This window comes from Thunnus albacares, chromosome 10 (genome assembly GCF_914725855.1).
Source record: "Thunnus albacares chromosome 10, fThuAlb1.1, whole genome shotgun sequence".
NCBI classification, from domain to species: Eukaryota; Metazoa; Chordata; class Actinopteri; order Scombriformes; family Scombridae; genus Thunnus; species Thunnus albacares.
In genome coordinates this window covers 8186431-8208370 of record NC_058115.1, presented here as the reverse complement: position 1 = coordinate 8208370, position 21940 = coordinate 8186431, and the positions used below count along the sequence as shown (strand labels likewise).

General features: G+C 40.4%; 2 protein-coding genes across 2 annotated transcripts; both read left to right on the top strand.

The window, feature by feature from the left end:
• The first annotated feature begins 1628 nt into the window (after nucleotides 1-1628).
• LOC122990691 (extensin-like) lies at nucleotides 1629-20715 on the top strand. The gene is made up of 11 exons (XM_044364147.1): nucleotides 1629-2569; nucleotides 3627-3890; nucleotides 4089-4457; nucleotides 16924-17055; nucleotides 17271-17348; nucleotides 17870-17934; nucleotides 18044-18254; nucleotides 18345-18452; nucleotides 18606-18653; nucleotides 19126-19173; nucleotides 20141-20715. Exons 2-11 carry the CDS (start codon nucleotides 3720-3722, stop codon nucleotides 20165-20167), a joined length of 1257 nt encoding a protein of 418 aa, XP_044220082.1. The 5' UTR covers nucleotides 1629-2569; nucleotides 3627-3719; the 3' UTR covers nucleotides 20168-20715.
• Nucleotides 4496-8137, top strand: LOC122990692 (transcription factor 7-like 1). Its single transcript, XM_044364148.1, has 6 exons — nucleotides 4496-4629; nucleotides 5151-5215; nucleotides 5325-5535; nucleotides 5626-5733; nucleotides 6323-6370; nucleotides 7563-8137. The coding sequence occupies exons 1-6, from the start codon at nucleotides 4627-4629 to the stop codon at nucleotides 7587-7589; spliced, it is 462 nt and encodes a 153-aa protein (XP_044220083.1). The 5' UTR covers nucleotides 4496-4626; the 3' UTR covers nucleotides 7590-8137.
• Nucleotides 20716-21940: the final 1225 nt, after the last annotated feature.

The window sequence follows — 21940 nt, the reverse complement described above, 5'->3', positions numbered from 1 at the left end:
ATTTTGTCCAGGGTCCCCCATCTGCTTTTAGAATTTTTATCACAGAAACATGACCAAATAATCACACACTCTGTTATTTGTGTACTTATAAATGGAATTATAGTGAAAATAAATTATTCTCCGTTTTGCCAGGGACCCCCTGAACCTCCCTCAAGGACCCCTGGAGGTCCCCAGACCCCACTTAAAATAGGGGAAAGAGGAGATAACCAGATGTTAAACACATATATTTTAACAATGCGTTTATCTCTTTTGCATATTTTTACACGTCAACAATAAATGGAATACTGTTAAAACCAGAGTCACACTACCATCAGGTTGTTTTCCTCTCAGTTTCAGTCTATTATCAGTTACAACACAGTATAAAATAGTGTATTACGTTTGGATACCATAAAGTAATCATAGTATAACATTTTCCCAAAGCCTCTTTTGTTATCTCAACTGTGAAATACACTTTACCATAATTAATTTATAGGCTCCACAGAATATCATTGTTCACACTGTTTTTCCCAAACTTCAGTTTTGTTTCCCAGTAATGTCTCCCTGAGATACCCATTATTTACAACAAAATACTTGAATACAGACTTACCTACCTACTTAACACACTGTAAATAAGACAGTGAACATTTTGGTTTGTGTAAACAGACTATTCACAGTAATTACTGCAGAGTCTAACTTAAGGCTGCAACCAACAATTACTCTGGAAATAATTGTCTTGATTCATCTATTAATCATTTTGGCTATAAAATGTCAGAAAATATTGAAAAATGTCCATCACAACTTTCCAAGACCCAAGTTGATGTTTACAAATTGCTTCTTTTGTCTGATCAATGCTTCAAAACTCAGATATATTTACTATAAAGTACTGAGAAACACAGACTATTCACCTTTGAGATGATTTTTGTTGTGACATTTTGTGATTGATTAATCAACAAATGGCTTCACTTCTAGTCAAATTATCAAGGAAAGTATAGCAGTCCGTATTCCGCTCCAATAGTCCTAAAGAAGCGTCTGTACATAGACTACAGACAATTCAATGCAGGACAAGAACAAACTTTTTTCTTTATTTCTTTATTGACAATTACTAGTTCTTCTTCCATAAAATGATCATATAAAAAATATTCATCTCACAGTTTGCAGATGAAAAGTTAAAACAAAAATGTTAAATCAATATTTCGAGTGATAAAGTTACTCCAAAGGAGTCTCACAGAACAAACTTATGTGGTTTCCAGTGGTTTCAACTTTACACCTAACCGTGGCTTCATGGTCAGAAATGGCTAAAAGTAAAACAAAAACAGACTCTGACAGGACTGTTAATGAGAAACTGTCGTTCCTTTTTTGTCTTTAGTTGGATCACTAATAGACTTTGAGGGGAAATGATGTTACACATGACTTTTCTCACAGAAGATGCTGGATTCATTCTTGAACGAGAGGGAGTCTGTAGTGTTTGTAGGTTTAGGACTGGGGTCAGCAATTAGGTTCAACCAAGGGCCAGTTTGTTCAGGATTTTTCATTGCAGGGCCGTTAACTGGTGCAGTGGAAACGCTGGCTTGTATGTTTTGTTTATTTCTATTAATTTCATTTAAGAATAATGAGAAGAACTCCTGCATACTGTGTTGTTTACTGCTTGAATATTTATTAGATCACAACTTTCAGTCCATCTGACCTTCATTAGGTTATACAGGCAGCATCACAATACAATATATAGTATCAATCATCCAATCAGACTACAGAGATTATTAGTTTGACTGATGAGCACCTTGAACTAACACAGAGCATGTGTCACCAGTCAGAAAAAAGCATTAAAAAGATTAGAAAGATACAAAATGACTCAATATAAAAATGTCAATAAATCTTAAGCAGCATACATAAACCCCAAAACTCTCCAAAGGTCAAAAATAGAAAACAACAAGTGCAAAATACTGATATATCATAAATCTTACAGTTATCAGACATATTAAACCCATTCTCTCAAAAAGTCAAAAAGGAAAGGTAAATTAAGGACAAAAGTCTAAATTTGTCAGAAAACTTTTGCAATATTATCATACATTAAACATTATATCTACCTCTAAATGACACTAAATTGTCACAGGTCAATGATGTACAATGGCATAAACATATAGCATAAATAAATAGCATTAATAAATGAATAAATGCCAATTCACTAGTAATCTACAAAGTAACATCCATATAATTTAAATAGTAAAATAAATATTATAGAGGCTATCAATGAGGAGTCAATGCATATATGTTTTGCAAAAAACACTGTAAGGAATACGTTTGTTTTGTTTTGTTTTTTTCAAAAACAATTTTCCGGGCCGCTCTTTGCCCTCCATTGGAGTTGATTGCGTCACGAATGTACATAAATTAGAACGGATGCGTTCCATTCATGACGCATGAAAGTCTTGAGTGGTTATGACGTGTTGCAGAAAGCTGGGAGTTAGACAGTTGATTCATTTCACCTGTGAGAAAGCAGCTGATTGAAATCAGTGCAGAAATACATTCAGAGAGAGTTACTGACGGCGAGATTAACCTCTACAGCGCCGAACTGAACACTGAGACAACGACCAAGGTACACCTGAGCTCTATAGCTAGCTAAACAATACCAATTACATTATTATTAACAGTAGTTTTTAGAGTAACCTTTAATTTATTAAAGTAATTTTGTATAAAACAGAAAAATAACTCAACTTCATGTTAAGTTTAGCTAGAATAGCAACACATGTTCTCACAACACAAGTTTTTGGTTGTTTTACGTTATTTCAACGTTAAGGGAGTTCAGCTAGAGTCACTTACAGCATGTGTGACATTAAGACAATAACAGACAACAATCATGTATCTTAATGAAGTAAAGATAACAGGACAAAGGGTAGAAGTAATAACAAATAAATAGAAAAATAACAGAAAAAGTACGCAATAGAGTCAGATTTCTTTCAAAAAAATTCTTGGAGCTTACTAACTGTATGTGCACATTTTTTTATTGTTTTTAAGTTGTATATACTCAAAATACTTTCTAAATATAAATCTAAAAAAATAATCATGAAAAGTTGAAACGATGGGCAAGACCTGGAAAACTTGGATTTATGGATGTGAAATTTTCCCAGTAAAATTAATAAATGGATAGTATGTGGAACTTTCTGGTTTTTGTTTTCATAGTATAGTATTAAATCATTGGCTTCCAGCTTAACTGAATGGTTGGTTTGAATGTAAAAATAATCCTAATTTTTTCCAGAATCCTGATGTGTACTGACATTCATGAAATAAATGTTGTGTCTTCTTCATTTTTGTAAAAATCACATTTGTTATCGATATCCACAAATCTTGAGACAAATTGGTTGGTGGGATATATATTACACACAATTTTGTAATGTAGGAAGTTGAGCTTGTTGGGTTAATACATGAGCACTCATGACCACTAATCTGCAGAGCCCTGATGTCCTAAAGGATAATTAGTTTTTTCACATGTACAAAAGATTAGAACAATATATCGTCATTTTTTACATTATGGAGCTCCGTCCTACACTTTTTATCTATAATTTAGTGTTAGTGAGTCATATTTGTGAGCAGAGTTGTAAACAGCTTCCTTTGAAAGTGTCTCAAAACCAGTTTCCCGTCAATCTGTGTCACAGGAACTCAGTGATAGACCCATCAGACCTTGACCCAGTTACAGTAGATCCAGGTCCAGCAGATCGTTCCTCATCAGTCCGGTCACATAAAGCGCCATGGAGATAATGCCTGATGCACTGGATACAATATTGTCTATTCAAAACTGGGAATATCAGGACTCCAGTCTTGAGACACTAATGCTGGAGTTGTTTCCTGACATTTTCATTCCCAGCAACAGTGATGAGAATCAAACTGTGCCGACCCCTCAACCTGTGGTAAAGCAGCAGGTAAGACAGCAGAGATTTGACCACAGGAGTATCTTGATTTGACCAGATTTGCCAAAAACAGACATGTTTATGTAATCTATCAATAGTTTTAGTGTGTATATTACTATACTGTATATCACCAGCACTGTATAAGATGACATACATGATTATTTCCCTCACCTACATGTATGGATGGTGTTCACTTTTAATGATTACCAGACGGAGACACAGCAGCCTCCTCTACCTCGAACACCTCCTCCACTTCCATTATCTCCTCCACCTTCAACACCTTCTCCACCTCCACTTCCATCATCTCCTCCGCCTCCAACACCTTCTCCACCTCCGCCTCCATTATCTCCTCTGCCTCCAACACCTTCTCCACTTCCACTTCCATTATCTCCTCTGCCTCCAACACCTTCTCCACCTCCTCCACTTCCAATACCTTCTCCACCTCCAACACCTCTTCTACATGCCGAGCATGACATCCCCAGCCAAACTGAGCCAGAGGTAGGTCTTAGTATGTCCGCCCCAGGGGGTGCATATTCTCAAACCTGTGAGCTGCCTGGAGAACCTGTGATGCCGTATCAACTGATGCCAGCTAATGGACTCACTGGTGCTACTTGAAATGATAAATGGAGTGTGTGTAATATGGCTGACTAACCCTCCCTCTCTCTCTCCACAGTACCTGGCGAATCAGCAGCCTGTGTATAATGTCCCAAGGATAGCAGCCAGCACTCTGCCTGCTGCTCCTCCACAAATGGTAAGACCCTGATTCACTTTCTGGTTGTGGATGTAGTTCAGTTAGATAGTATCTGTAACTCATTGCAGTGGTAGAATGAGATCATTGATAGAGCAGTCAAAACTTACCTGCCTGGGTCGTATCTAGATGGTAAACCTAAATTTGCAAAACTGTCGTGAGATTCTTACTTGTTTTTGCTTCATTGTGCACGTTGTTTGTCATTGTAAAAAATAATGATGTTTTATGATTTGACAATGCTGTGGTTAATATCTGGTTAGGTTTAGACACAAAAAAACATTTGGTATGGGTTAGGGAAAGATCATGGTTTGGGTTAAAACGATCACTGTCGCAAGAGCTTTTGCAAATCTAGGATTACCATCTAGACACGCCTGTATGTGCATCATAGGGTCTCCCTAGATGTCACAGCAGGTTATTGAGGCACTTATTATGACAAAAAAGAGAGGGGATTATCTGCCACCTGCTGGGTAAATGACATCTTTGCAGCTTCTGTAATCAATTTGTGTTTTTGTTTGTGTCTGCAGTATAACGTGCCAGCAAACCAGTTCCCTGGAGTGTTTCCGCAGAACCTACGTCCTGTTGGATATGTGTAAGTAACACAAATGTGACTTTGTACACAACTTTAAGCTGTTCAGCAATGTTCACACACACTTTCTGTTATCTAATGTGTGTTTTGCTTTCTCTCTTTATCTGTGTAGGAATGGAGAGATTGTGTATGAGCTTCCTAACTACTTAAATCCTCATATCATAAACGTGCCTGTTGTCACCAAGCACGAGAAAGAGGATAAGTCCTACATCAAGAAGCCGCCCAACGCCTTTATGCTCTATAGGCGGGAGCAAAGGTCTAATGTTGTGACACAATATAACATCACTAACAGTGCGATGATCAACAGAATCCTGGGAGAGAAGGTAAGTATGTTTACTCCTCTCTTTACATCTTCATGGTAATTTTAGGTAGGTGTGTGTGCTAACTGATTGTGTGTCATCGTCTGTCCACAGTGGAAGTCTCTGTCGAAGGAGGAGCAGAGCAAATATTACAATGAGGCAGAAATGGAGAAACAGCAACACCTCCTGCAGCACCCTGAGTGGTCAGCCAAGGACAACTATGTAAGTACACCCTGCTCACACACAACATCATACACACATGTTTACATCACAATATCAGAGCTCCAGGAAATCAGTCACTGCCAAGAATCTAGTTTGTTTTTATAAACTGATGTAAGAAGAGTAGAAAAGTCTAATGTGTTTGTTTTTGTGCAGGGCAAAAACAGTCTTATATGACACAGTCTTATATGACACAGTCTATTCCACAGACTGGAATGACACAGTCTTACATGGCACAGTTTTACATGACACAGTCTATTCCACAGACTGGCATGACACAGTCTTACATGACACAGTCCATTCCACAGACTGGTGCAGCACAGTCTTACATGAACCAGTCTATTCCACAGACTGGCAGGACACAGTCTTACATGACACAGCCTATTCCACAGACTGGCACAGCACAGTCTTACATGAACCAGTCTATTCCACAGACTGGCACCGCACAGTCTTACATGGACCAGTCTACATCATCATACACACATGTTTACATCACAATATCAGAGCTCCTGGCACTCAGTCACGGCCAAGAATCTTGTTTTTTTATAAACTGATGTAAGATAGAAAGTCTAATGTGTTTGTTTTTGTGCAGGGCAAAAAGAGGAAGAGGAATACGGCTTTCAATGAGGTGCAAGTGGCAGTGAGTGCAGAAGAACCAGCAGCAGACTCACAGCAAGCCAGGGAGCCCTATGTGCTGTCCACATGTCAGAACATAGCAACTGCTGTCGCGCCACGGTGTTACATGACACAGCCTTACATGACACAGTCTAACAGGATGCAGTCTATTCCACAGACTGGCATGACACAGCCTTACATGACACAGTCTGACAGGATGCAGTCTATTCCACAGACTGGCATAACACAGTCTTACATGACACAGTCTAACAGGATGCAGTCTATTCCACAGACTGGAATGACACAGTCTTACATGGCACAGTTGATTCCACAGACTGGCATAACACAGTCTTACATGACACAGTGTATTCCACAGACTGGCACGACACAGTCTTATATGACACAGTGTATTCCACAGACTGGCACGACACAGTCCTACATGAACCAGTCTATTCCACAGACTGGCATAACACAGTCTTACATGACACAGTGTATTCCACAGACTGGCACGACACAGTCTTATATGACACAGTGTATTCCACAGACTGGCACGACACAGTCCTACGTGAACCAGTCTATTCCACAGACTGGCACGACACAGTCTTACATGACACAGTGTATTCCACAGACTGGCACGACACAGTCCTACATGAACCAGTCTATTCCACAGACTGGCACGACACAGTCCTACATGAACCAGTCTATTCCACAGACTGGCACGACACAGTCCTACATGAACCAGTCTATTCCACAGACTGGCACGACACAGTCTTACATGACACAGTGTATTCCACAGACTGGCACGACACAGTCTTATATGACACAGTGTATTCCACAGACTGGCACGACACAGTCCTACATGAACCAGTCTATTTCACAGATTGACATGACACAGCTTCAATGGTGCTCCAGCCCCACCCGGCCTACAACGGTGGACTTGGTGCAGTATTTCTGAATGCAGTACACACCCTAAATATTGATGTCATAACCTTCACCACATAATGAATTCACCCTTACTTGTAGCTTTTTAACAATGTAAATACTTGTTCTTCTTAAAAAACACTTTATAGATGATATATTTTTTATATTACCATAAACAGGATAAAAAAGAGAAAAAGAAAAATCATAAATCATTGACTCAATAATAGACTTTTAAAGGTTTGTGTTTCACCCAAATTACAACCTGATTCATGTGTTTTCTGCTCCATCCTCTCCAGGTCTCCATGGCACAGGGGAGGTTTTAGGGTTGATGTCCTGCCAGCTCTTGCTCCACTTCCTCTCACTAATCCACAGTCTTCACTTAAAACCCTTTTACACTCTCCCGGAAACTTGTTAATTAAGTAAAATGTATAATGTTAAGTACATTATACATTTTACTTAATTTCCTTAATATTGTACTTCATCTACTGCTACTTCTGTCCATTCTGTACATATGACATCCATTGCACATCTGTCCATCCTGGAAGAGGGATCCCTCCTCTGTTGCTCTTCCTGAGGTTTCTTCCTTTTTGTCCCATTAAAGGGATTCTGGGGGAGTTTTTCCTCATCCGAGTTGAGGGTCTAAGGATAGAGGGTGTCCTATGTTCAGATTTTAAACCTCTTCAAGGAAATGTTTGCACATTTGCACAAAAGTGACAGCATGTCAAATCAAGTCAATTTTATTCATAAAGCTCAAAATCCCAAAATATAGCCGGCTGAGTGATTGGGTTCCATAAACAACATCAGTTAGAAATTTTAATATTAGGAAAAAAAAGCATGAATAAACATCCAGAAGCAACTCTGCTGTCCCAAATATGATGTTCCTTCTTCTCTACCTCTGTTCATTTCCAGTTCATTATATGAACAAACCAGAAAGAAATACACCCAGACACTTCTATGTTTAGGTATTTTAATTTATTTAACTACGACCAAAGGTATTCAGTAAACCTTTTCTCACAGCAGACAAGAATGGCAGGAAAAGCTCAGGTGATACTAATAATATGAATGATGGATCTGTTCCACTCAAGTGTCCCAGTAAGTCATGCCAGTGAGAGTATTATTTGATGAGATTTAAAGTGCAGGCTCAGTGATTTTCCAACTGACGACTATGTAATCAGCTCCTTTTTCTGATCAGTATGTTGAAAATCTGATCAAATTATCTTCAGCCGTTCCTGAGATATTGATGGTTTTGCGTCTGTACAGCTGAATATCAAACTGAGAATTCAGCACAGAGCAGAAACAGGTGATGACATCACTTCACGGGCACTTCTCAAAGCACGACAATACCAGTACTCACGTTTATGATACATCAGAGTCAAATACTACTGATTTAGACCTTTCCTATTGCCTTTCTGCATTTGGCTTTGAATAGAGTGAATCAGAAGGTCCTCTGGATGTCAGATCCACCAGTTTGAGTTGTATTTGTCCTCTGACAACAAGTTCTTCAAAAACCATGACAACAAACAAGTTAGTCTGTTAGCTCACAAGTTAACAGGCTGCGAATACAGAATGGCATTAGTAAGTAACGCTTTTTCAATAGATCTAATTATATTTAGATTTCAGTGTTTTGGTATAATTTTGACAATAGTTTTTACATAGGGCAAGAAATGTATGGATTCATTTAGGCTTTGGTAACATGGTAACACTAACTCCATGAGTGCTATTTAAATTGTATTTATTTTTTTGTGTATGTTAACATAATTTCTCAATACCTAGAGAGAATTGTGCCCGTCCCTTAAACGCCTCTCATGCAGACTATCGGTAGACGCTATATTTTACCACTGTTCCCTCAACGCCTCACATGCAGCCTATCGGTAGATGGTACAATATACTGATACTCTCTAAACGCCTCAAATGCAGAATATCTGGAAACTACAATTTTGAGTTTGAAGTTGATCAGATGAACTGTAGTGCCCATTCAAAAGTTCCAAAGACATCCTGCACTATGTCTTTAACCCTTAGGAGTCTTGGGCTATTTTGGCCGTTTTTGCATATGTTTGAATTTGCCTTTATATATCACTTTAAAAAATGTTTAACAAGCCAATGTTTGGTATCTTTTTTTTCAGCACGACATCACCTATCTGACCAGACAATTATTTTTTCACTTTGACATACTATATCATCATATTGGACCAAAAAACACACAAAATACATAAAATCCGATCAGGAAAACTGTAGTATTTTCACTATAAGAAACACAAACATGTTCAACAAAGCATTTTAAAGGTTGCAAATGTAAACACAGGTTGCAAATGTGAACATATAATGGTAACACTGAGATAAAATCAATCTATATACATCTATTTACAACAAAAAGCAGATGTAACAATAGGCGTTTTTTACTTTTTAGTTATGCCACTCTTCAATAAAGTTGATGTAAACTATTAGACACAAAACTATATTACAGGCCTTGCATTCCCTGAGTTTAGTGAGGTTCCCAAATAGTGCAAATATAATATGTAAAGGTAACACTGAGATAAAATCAAACTATAGAGAGCTATTTACAACAAAAAGCAGGGGTAGCCATTGGCGTTTTTTTCTTTTTCAGCTGTGCCACTCTTCAAAACAGTTGTGGGTGTCCTGCCTTGACACCTTCTCTGGTTACTATTGCTATTATTATTATTATTATATCATATCTATTAGTATTATCCCTGTTATTGTTGTTATTATGCTTCTCTGTGTCTCTCTCCCCACTCCCCCCTCTCTCAAACGGTTGGGTTGAAAAAGCTTAACCCAACTGGTCGTTGCTCTCTGATTCCGACAATGAGCTGTCATCAGCGTCTTCCTCTTGAAAAAACAACTTTATGGCTTGGCTTACGTCAAGCGTTCACTTCATTTTTCCGACTCAAAAACTTCATATCTTCCGAAAATTATCTCAATATCTCCTCACGTGTCTCTGTTGTTCTCTCTCTCTCGTTCCCGCTTCTCTCTCCCGCTTCTTTCTCTCTCTCCCGCTTCTCTCGCCCGCATTTCTCCTCCGTAGGTGCTCTTCACAGTTGGTAATCCTCTATTCCTGAAATGTTGAATCTGTGGAGCACGATCAGCAGATTCGAGCATTTTTTTCCGTTTCGTCATATGACAAAAAATGACGAAGATATAAAATAAATGCGACGTCTGCCCCGTCCCATCTCGCACGCTTTTACACTTGAGTAAACATGATTTTTATATCAACGTATCTCCGTTTTTACTTGGTTTATCAACACCAAACAAAAACTGGCATAGAGTTTCAAGCCAGCGCTTTTGACTTTGTTTTTATGCTACGACGTCCTGAAACAGACACGTCATTTGATCACGCCGGCATGATCGGCGACTCCTAAGGGTTACGGGAATAGAGCTTGACTCTCTAAACTTTTTAAATTTATTCTCTATGGTAGTTCTTGATGTGGGTTGTAATGGCAGGGTGGCGCTGTCTGTATTTCCGCTTGTTGAATCCACGTGCAGAAGAAGCAGAAGCAACGTTGTTTATGAGGTATTTTTAATATATATCCGAACGTGCCTGAGACATCCAGCACTAAGTCTTGAATGTATATGCCAAGTCTCGTTCACAGTAACCTTACACAGTTCAATAGTAGAGCTTTTCAAGTCATTAACACTATGGATCTAATCCCACCTCCGACCACAGTGTGGGTTACAATGGCACGGCACAGTCTTACATGAACCAGTCTATTCCACAGACTGGCACGGCACAGTCTTACATGAACCAGTCTATTCCACAGACTGGCACCGCACAGTCTTACATGGACCAGTCTACATCATCATACACACATGTTTACATCACAATATCAGAGCTCCTGGCACTCAGTCACGGCCAAGAATCTTGTTTTTTTATAAACTGATGTAAGATAGAAAGTCTATATCTCATCACGTGTCTCTGTTGTTCTCTCTCTCTCTCCCGCTTCTCTCTCCCGCTTCTCTTGCCCGCATTTCTCCTCCGTAGGTGCTCTTCACAGTACGTAATCCGCCCCCCTAAACATGCTCAAAAACTCACCAAATTTGGCACGCACATCAGGAATGGTGAAAAATTTGATAAAATGTAAAAATTAAACCCCAAAGTGCCAAAATGTGCTCTCTAGCGCCACCTATGTATCTAAAACGGCCACCACGGCCCGTAGGAATGTCGTAGAGAGATCGAACCAAAACTCAATTATTCGTCTCATCAAGACCTACAAATCATATGCTGACACCCCTGACCTAAATCCAACAGGAAATCTGCAATGTCAATTTCAAAATACGATTTTTTGCCAATTTTGGACCTTGAATAAACGCTATCTCCTCCTAGGGCGTTAATGGTATCGGCTTCAAACTTGAATACATGACTTATCACACTGTGTTGAGCAAAAGTTATTAAAAACTTTGTAATAACTCGAACAGTTTTGATTTAGTAAGCCCTGAAAGTTGGAGTGCGACATTACACCTTACAATGTAAACCAATGGGGAGGCAATCTCTGGGCATGGACTTTGTGCCAAACTGGGGCATCTGGCGTCTAAACTATAAGTCCGACCACTTTCAAACCTGTGTCAATGGATTCGCGACGCAAATTCCTACAAAAAAATGTGATTTTTATGTAGGACTTGGCCAAAGTTATGGGATTTATGAGGATATTTCACAAGAAGATCACTTTGAAATCTTTCCTTCCAACTGTGAGGGAGAGAGAGAGAATGGGAGGGGGGGATGGGTAAAGTAAACATCTACTGCCTGTGACAGAAGCCCTTGGACTGCACCACACTCCAGTTACTTAATGCTTCTACATATCTGACAGCAGTGTTCAATCCTTACTTTTTTTCAAAGAGTACATGTGCTCCTAAATGACAGAAATTAGGAGCATACATATAACTTTAGGAGCACACTGAAAAATGTTCAAGTAAGAGTTTCTTAAAGAAAACAATTCATTACATACATATTTACAATTGATCACATACATATTTAAACTCTGTGTGTGTGTGTGTGTGTGTGTGTGTGTGTGTGTGTGTGTGTGTGTGTGTGTGTAAATCACAATTTGCTGTTTTTAGGGGTGCTTGATTATGGCAAAAATTATAATCACAATCATTTTTGTTCAATATTGAGATCATGATTATTTAACATAATTACTTTTTGACTGATTGCTGTTGTTCATACATGCACATATTTTTTCTGACTTGGCTGAGGAGACTATTACATATGTAATCATATATTGTAGTAATGATTAAGAAAAACTATAGCCTATATGAGGGAAAAACTCAGGAAGGCTGGAGTTCCGGAGCTCCGTATTAAAACTGTAATGGACCTGCCATGAGGGTGGAGCAAACTCCATTTCCAAGGATGCTTTGCGATTTTCACACCTCAGCAAGGAGCAGTCAACATCGGTCCCTCATTGGCGGAGGGACGCAGCCATGACATCACCACCCCTTTATAAGCGAGCACGCCCAAACTACACGTCTTTCCCATGTCACTGAGCTAGGGGTAACTTCTGTTCCCCTGTGAGCTAGCTTGACTACCCCACGAACATGTTTTCCCCTCATCGAAGACTCCCCTCGTCGGACGAGACGAGACTTTGCCCGTGTTCACCCGAACACATTCCTGGACCCGAGAGAGACCGCTGCTGCAACCAGCCTCCTCAAATTCCCCCGAGAAAGAGGAAATGAAGTTACTTCGGGATAACGTGGACCGGCTCTGCCCTGCGCGTCTTCGCCGAGTCGTCTCTGCTGTTCTCTCCGCCACTCCACTCAGAGCCAGCTGCCGTGTTTTCGCCGACCTGTTTTACCTTGATGGTCACGGTGTTTTTTCCGCAGGTTTCACTTCACTCAGCTGGCCGACAGACCCGCTGATTCTCTCCGCTTTAACCTAAATAGCAATTCGGGACTCGGTGCTCCGTTTGGATCTAAACAGAGAGCCGGGGTTAGCTGAGAGGCTAGCAGAGGCGAACTGGTTGTGCTTCTTTCGGTCATGCTGCAGTTAACGCTCCGCTGCTGCCTGTTTGCTGCCTGTTAGTTGTGTTCACCACGCTTGACTATTTTGTGTTTGTCCCGCTCGGGACTACTGTGTTTGTGCTGCCGTGAGTGAGAAAGTAAACTGATTTGTCGATCTTAAACCAGACAACGTGCGTTACAGACTGCCGTCCATACGTGCGCTCTCTGTGGAAAAAGAACCGCTTCTCTCTCTCTCACGATCGCTTTCCCTCCTCCCTCTCTTGTGACTAACACCATACTCACGCGCGCACAGATACACGCACCGACATCGTTTTGCACATCTGATGGTCAGATAACGTCGGACAAAAGTGTCCAACCCTGTGCAAAGCTGTTTGTGTTTTGTTTGGTAGAATTAGATTTTAGAATAGCTATTTATTGAATGAAGCATTTGTTAACTTTGTTAATTTTGCTAAGTTTAATAAACACTGTTATATCTTTAAAGAGAAGTTCTTTATTATTGGTAACATATTGTGAAAAGTGGCTGATTGAAGGAGTCAGAGCTCGAATTCAACCCTTCTTTGTTCACCCTTGAATGATTATCTCTCAGTTATTAACATTCTAGGTGAACTCCCATTTATGAGACTACCTTGCTCGGTTATTGGTCCCGGTTTTCGGGGTGGTGCTTCGTATCTGTTAGTTCATATTAATAATTCTGTTAATTGTTATAATTAATTATTATTGATAATTGATAATTATAGCAAATAATTAACTGTGTTCTTCGCAGATTCCTACAGTTCGTACCTGAATTATTGATTAAGGTTAACAATATTTTGATTTCATAATTGTCTGTGAACAGAGGGGTGGGCTCACAGAGAGACACTGGTTAGTATTGTGTGTAAAAAGACTCTCACACTAATCATCTCCAAACGTTTTCTTGGTTCCCAGAAGCTCAACTGACTGCGCCGCGGCCCGACGTGCGCAAGGGCGCGAAGGCCCGTTCAACGCTGCTTGCAGCTTTAATTTTTCGTGTGTTTCTTTCTTTCTTGTTACGCCACTTTAACTCTAAATTTGACCCCCTAAACATGCTCAGAAACTCACCAAATCTGGCACGCACATCAGGTCTGGTGAAAAATTTGATAAAATGTAAAAATTAACCCCTGAAGTGCCAAAATGTGCTTGAGAGCGCTACCTATGTATCTAAAATGGCCGCCACGGCCCATAGGAATGTCGTAGAGAGATCGAACCAAAACTCAATTATTCGTCTCATCCAGCCCTACAAATCATATGCTGACACCCCTGACCTAAATCCAACAGGAAGTCTGCAATCTCAATTTCAAAATACGATTTTGTGCCAATTTTGGACCTTGAATAAACGCTATCTCCTCCTAGGGCGTTAATGGTATCGGCTTCAAACTTTAATACATGACTTATCACACTGTGCTGAGCAAAAGTTATTAAAAACTTTGTAATAACTCGATTACGCCAATCGGAGATCACCAAAATTAATGTTGAGTCGGTGTGTACATTTGCAAAAACAATGTCGGACTCCGTAATTTTCTCTGGACCACTACCTAATCTGACCAGTGATGACATGTATAGCCGCATGTCACAGTTCAACCGCTGGTTGTCGAGGTGGTGTCCAGCAAACGATGTGGGCTTCATAGATAATTGGCAGACTTTCTGGGAAAGACCTGGTCTGATTAGGAGAGACGGCATACATCCCACTTTGGATGGGGCTGCTCTCATATCCAGAAATATGGCCAAGTTTATTAGTAGACCAAAACCATGACAACCCAGAGTTGAGACCAGGAGGCAGAGCTGCAGTCCTACACGCTTCTCTGCGCTTCCATTAGAGCAGTTACCCACCCAAAACTACATAGAGACTGTGTCTGTCCCCCGACCACATAAATCAATTAAATCCAAAGTAAACAAAAGAAGAGTCATTCATGAAAATCTAGTAAAAATTAAAACCACTACTGCAATAGTACAACAAAATAAGATAATTAAATGTGGACTCTTGAACATTAGATCTCTATCATCTAAAGCTGTTTTAGTAAACGATTTAATTTCAGATCATCATATTGATTTATTTTTTCTCACTGAAACCTGGCTGTGTCAGGAAGAATATGTCAGCCTAAATGAATCCACTCCCCCCAGTCATATTAATACTCATATTCCTCGAGACACTCGCTGAGGAGGAGGAGTTGCAGCCGTTTTCAACTCAAGCCTAATCATCAACCCTAGACTTAAATTTAATTATAACTCATTCGAAAGCCTTGTTCTTAGTCTCTCTCAGCCAACCTGGAAAACTTTACAGGTTACACATGACTTTTCTCAAAGAAGATGCTGGATTCATTCTTGAACGAGAGGGAGTCTGTAGTGTTTGTAGGTTTAGGACTGGGGTCAGCAATTAGGTTCAACCAAGGGCCAGTTTGTTCAGGATTTTTCATTGCAGGGCCGTTAACTGGTGCAGTGGAAACGCTGGCTTGTATGTTTTGTTTATTTCTATTAATTTCACTTAAGAATAATGAGAAGAACTCCTGCATACTGTGTTGTTTACTGCTTGAATATTTATTAGATCACAACTTTCAGTCCATCTGACCTTCATTAGGTTATACAGGCAGCATCACAATACAATATATAGTATCAATCATCCAATCAGACTACAGAGATTATTAGTTTGACTGATGAGCACCTTGAACTAACACAGAGCATGTGTCACCAGTCAGAAAAAAGCATTAAAAAGATTAGAAAGATACAAAATGACTCAATATAAAAATGTCAATAAATCTTAAGCAGCATACATAAACCCCAAAACTCTCCAAAGGTCAAAAATAGAAAACAACAAGTGCAAAATACTGATATATCATAAATCTTACAGTTATCAGACATATTTAACCCATTCTCTCAAAAAGGAAAGGTGAATTAAGGACAAAAGTCTCAATTTGTCAGTCCGGTCACATAAAGCGCCATGGAGATAATGCCTGATGCACTGGATACAATATTGTCTATTCAAAACTGGGAATATCAGGACTCCAGTCTTGAGACACTAATGCTGGAGTTGTTTCCTGACATTTTCATTCCCAGCAACAGTGATGAGAATCAAACTGTGCCGACCCCTCAACCTGTGGTAAAGCAGCAGGTAAGACAGCAGAGATTTGACCACAGGAGTATCTTGATTTGACCAGATTTGCCAAAAACAGACATGTTTATGTAATCTATCAATAGTTTTAGTGTGTATATTACTATACTGTATATCACCAGCACTGTATAAGATGACATACATGATTATTTCCCTCACCTACATGTATGGATCAGTGTGTGTTCACTTTTAATGATTACCAGATGGAGACACAGCAGCCTCCTCTACCTCGAACACCTCCTCCACTTCCATTATCTCCTCCACCTTCAACACCTTCTCCACCTCCACTTCCATTATCTCCTCCGCCTCCAACACCTTCTCCACCTCCGCCTCCATTATCTCCTCTGCCTCCAACACCTTCTCCACTTCCACTTCCATTATCTCCTCTGCCTCCAACACCTTCTCCACCTCCTCCACTTCCAATACCTTCTCCACCTCCAACACCTCTTCTACCTGCCGAGCATGACATCCCCAGCCAAACTGAGCCAGAGGCAGGTCTTAGTATGTCCACCCCAGGGGGTGCATATTCTCAAACCTGTGAGCTGCCTGGAGAACCTGTGATGCCGTATCAACTGATGCCAGCTAATGGACTCACTGGTGCTGCTGCTTACAACATAAATCCTGCTCCACAGGTTCCTCTTTGTCAGGACTTTGTTCAGCCAACACAGCTGCACACCAATGCAGGTGCTTATGTCCAGGGCCAGGTAAGTGTGTCCTAACTTGAGCTTGATGAGACTTGATCAGAGTTGATACCATTAATTAAAACTCAGAGGTCACTGCATGTATACTTAACAATATTACAAATCAAATTTGCACTGAAATTAAGACTTGGAAGCTGCTTCTTCCAGTCAAACAACTTGAAATGATAAATGGAGTGTGTGTAATATGGCTGACTAACCCTCCCTCTCTCTCTCCACAGTACCTGGCGAATCAGCAGCCTGTGTATAATGTCCCAAGGATAGCAGCCAGCACTCTGCCTGCTGCTCCTCCACAAATGGTAAGACCCTGATTCACTTTCTGGTTGTGGATGTAGTTCAGTTAGATAGTATCTGTAACTCATTGCAGTGGTAGAATGAGATCATTGATAGAGCAGTCAAAACTTACCTGCCTGGGTCGTATCTAGATGGTAAACCTAAATTTGCAAAACTGTCGTGAGATTCTTACTTGTTTTTGCTTCATTGTGCACGTTGTTTGTCATTGTAAAAAATAATGATGTTTTATGATTTGACAATGCTGTGGTTAATATCTGGTTAGGTTTAGACACAAAAAAACATTTGGTATGGGTTAGGGAAAGATCATGGTTTGGGTTAAAACGATCACAGTCGCAAGAGCTTTTGCAAATCTAGGATTACCATCTAGACACGCCTGTATGTGCATCATAGGGTCTCCCTAGATGTCACAGCAGGTTATTGAGGCACTTATTATGACAAAAAAGAGAGGGGATTATCTGCCACCTGCTGGGTAAATGACATCTTTGCAGCTTCTGTAATCAATTTGTGTTTTTGTTTGTGTCTGCAGTATAACGTGCCAGCAAACCAGTTCCCTGGAGTGTTTCCGCAGAACCTACGTCCTGTTGGATATGTGTAAGTAACACAAATGTGACTTTGTACACAACTTTAAGCTGTTCAGCAATGTTCACACACACTTTCTGTTATCTAATGTGTGTTTTGCTTTCTCTCTTTATCTGTGTAGGAATGGAGAGATTGTGTATGAGCTTCCTAACTACTTAAATCCTCATATCATAAACGTGCCTGTTGTCACCAAGCACGAGAAAGAGGATAAGTCCTACGTCAAGAAGCCGCCCAACGCCTTTATGCTCTATAGGCGGGAGCAAAGGTTTAATGTTGTGACACAATATAACATCACTGACAGTGCGATGATCAACAAAATCCTGGGAGAGAAGGTAAGTATGTTTACTCCTCTCTTTACATCTTCATGGTAATTTTAGGTAGGTGTGTGTGCTAACTGATTGTGTGTCATCGTCTGTCCACAGTGGAAGTCTCTGTCGAAGGAGGAGCAGAGCAAATATTACAATGAGGCAGAAATAGAGAAACAGCAACACCTCCTGCAGCACCCTGAGTGGTCAGCCAAGGACAACTATGTAAGTACACCCTGCTCACACACAACATCATACACACATGTTTACATCACAATATCAGAGCTCCAGGAAATCAGTCACTGCCAAGAATCTAGTTTGTTTTTATAAACTGATGTAAGAAGAGTAGAAAAGTCTAATGTGTTTGTTTTTGTGCAGGGCAAAAAGAGGAAGAGGAATACGGCTTTCAATGAGGTGCAAGTGGAAGTGAGTGCAGAGGAACCAGCAGCAGACTCATGTGCTGTCCACATGTCAGAACATAGCAACTGCTGTCGTGCCACAGTCTTACATGACACAGCCTTACATGACAGTCTTATATGACACAGTCTATTCCACAGACTGGAATGACACAGTCTTACATGGCACAGTTTTACATGACACAGTCTATTCCACAGACTGGTGCAGCACAGTTTTACATGACACAGTCTATTCCACAGACTGGCAGGACACAGTCTTACATGACACAGCCTATTCCACAGACTGGCACAGCACAGTCTTACATGAACCAGTCTATTCCACAGACTGGCACCGCACAGTCTTACATGGACCAGTCTACATCATCATACACACATGTTTACATCACAATATCAGAGCTCCTGGCACTCAGTCACGGCCAAGAATCTTGTTTTTTTATAAACTGATGTAAGATAGAAAGTCTAATGTGTTTGTTTTTGTGCAGGGCAAAAAGAGGAAGAGGAATACGGCTTACAATGAGGTGCAAGTGGCAGTGAGTGCAGAAGAACCAGCAGCAGACTCACAGCAAGCCAGGGAGCCCTATGTGCTGTCCACATGTCAGAACATAGCAACTGCTGTCGCGCCACGGTGTTACATGACACAGCCTTACATGACACAGTCTAACAGGATGCAGTCTATTCCACAGACTGGCATAACACAGTCTTACATGACACAGTCTAACAGGATGCAGTCTATTCCACAGACTGGAATGACACAGTCTTACATGGCACAGTTGATTCCACAGACTGGCATAACACAGTCTTACATGACACAGTGTATTCCACAGACTGGCACGACACAGTCTTATATGACACAGTGTATTCCACAGACTGGCACGACACAGTCCTACATGAACCAGTCTATTCCACAGACTGGCACGACACAGTCTTACATGACACAGTGTATTCCACAGACTGGCACGACACAGTCCTACATGAACCAGTCTATTCCACAGACTGGCACGACACAGTCCTACATGAACCAGTCTATTCCACAGACTGGCACGACACAGTCTTACATGACACAGTGTATTCCACAGACTGGCACGACACAGTCTTATATGACACAGTGTATTCCACAGACTGGCACGACACAGTCCTACATGAACCAGTCTATTTCACAGATTGACATGACACAGCTTCAATGGTGCTCCAGCCCCACCCGGCCTACAACGGTGGACTTGGTGCAGTATTTCTGAATGCAGCACACACCCTAAATATTGATGTCATAACCTTCACCACATAATGAATTCACCCTTACTTGTAGCTTTTTAACAGTGTAAATACTTGTTCTTCTTAAAAAACACTTTATAGATGATATATTTTTTATATTACCATAAACAGGATAAAAAAGGGAAAAAGAAAAATCATAAATCATTGACTCAATAATAGACTTTTAAAGGTTTGTGTTTCACCCAAATTACAACCTGATTCATGTGTTTTCTGCTCCATCCTCTCCAGGTCTCCATGGCACAGGGGAGGTTTTAGGGTTGATGTCCTGCCAGCTCTTGCTCCACTTCCTCTCACTAATCCACAGTCTTCACTTAAAACCCTTTTACACTCTCCCGGAAACTTGTTAATTAAGTAAAATGTATAATGTTAAGTACATTATACATTTTACTTAATTTCCTTAATATTGTACTTCATCTACTGCTACTTCTGTCCATTCTGTACATATGACATCCATTGCACATCTGTCCATCCTGGAAGAGGGATCCCTCCTCTGTTGCTCTTCCTGAGGTTTCTTCCTTTTTGTCCCATTAAAGGGATTCTGGGGGAGTTTTTCCTCATCCGAGTTGAGGGTCTAAGGATAGAGGGTGTCCTATGTTCAGATTTTAAACCTCTTCAAGGAAATGTTTGCACATTTGCACAAAAGTGACAGCATGTCAAATCAAGTCAATTTTATTCATAAAGCTCAAAATCCCAAAATATAGCCGGCTGAGTGATTGGGTTCCATAAACAACATCAGTTAGAAATTTTAATATTAGGAAAAAAAAGCATGAATAAACATCCAGAAGCAACTCTGCTGTCCCAAATATGATGTTCCTTCTTCTCTACCTCTGTTCATTTCCAGTTCATTATATGAACAAACCAGAAAGAAATACACCCAGACACTTCTATGTTTAGGTATTTTAATTTATTTAACTACGACCAAAGGTATTCAGTAAACCTTTTCTCACAGCAGACAAGAATGGCAGGAAAAGCTCAGGTGATACTAATAATATGAATGATGGATCTGTTCCACTCAAGTGTCCCAGTAAGTCATGCCAGTGAGAGTATTATTTGATGAGATTTAAAGTGCAGGCTCAGTGATTTTCCAACTGACGACTATGTAATCAGCTCCTTTTTCTGATCAGTATGTTGAAAATCTGATCAAATTATCTTCAGCCGTTCCTGAGATATTGATGGTTTTGCGTCTGTACAGCTGAATATCAAACTGAGAATTCAGCACAGAGCAGAAACAGGTGATGACATCACTTCACGGGCACTTCTCAAAGCACGACAATACCAGTACTCACGTTTATGATACATCAGAGTCAAATACTTCTGATTTAGACCTTTCCTATTGCCTTTCTGCATTTGGCTTTGAATAGAGTGAATCAGAAGGTCCTCTGGATGTCAGATCCACCAGTTTGAGTTGTATTTGTCCTCTGACAACAAGTTCTTCAAAAACCATGACAACAAACAAGTTAGTCTGTTAGCTCACAAGTTAACAGGCTGCGAATACAGAATGGCATTAGTAAGTAACGCTTTTTCAATAGATCTAATTATATTTAGATTTCAGTGTTTTGGTATAATTTTGACAATAGTTTTTACATAGGGCAAGAAATGTATGGATTCATTTAGGCTTTGGTAACATGGTAACACTAACTCCATGAGTGCTATTTAAATGAAGTTTATAGACTTATAAACAAATTTCGGGAACCAAAGACCACGCCTTGTACGCAACTCATTTCCGCACCACAGGGTATTTAAACACACCATATCCGCTCCTCTTCCCTTCGTCTCAGCTTGCAAGTGACCCGTGACAGGGTCGCATCGCAAACGCTTACCCCTCGCCCGCGTTCCTTGGACCACGTTCCCCAGCAATACCATCCACGACTCGATCCTGCAGTACCAACAAGATACCTCCTTCACCACCACATCCACGCAGAGGCCGTTTACACCGCTGCTCCTCGGAAGAAAAGCTCCCTCAGACGCCACACTGCTGATCAGCTGGGACCCATACACACCCACGCTTCAGCCGATTCCGACCCGGCT

Coding starts and splice junctions, on each gene's coding strand:
- LOC122990691 (XM_044364147.1), top strand. CDS start 3,720: ATGGAGATAATGCCTGATGCACTGGATACAATATTGTCTATTCAAAAC. Junction 17,056..17,270: donor GTGCTTATGTCCAGGGCCAG/GTAAGTGTGTCC, acceptor CTCTCTCCACAG/TACCTGGCGAATCAGCAGCC. Junction 18,453..18,605: donor GGTCAGCCAAGGACAACTAT/GTAAGTACACCC, acceptor GTTTTTGTGCAG/GGCAAAAAGAGGAAGAGGAA.
- LOC122990692 (XM_044364148.1), top strand. Junction 5,216..5,324: donor CTACGTCCTGTTGGATATGT/GTAAGTAACACA, acceptor TTATCTGTGTAG/GAATGGAGAGATTGTGTATG. Junction 6,371..7,562: donor TCAATGAGGTGCAAGTGGCA/GTGAGTGCAGAA, acceptor CATCCTCTCCAG/GTCTCCATGGCACAGGGGAG.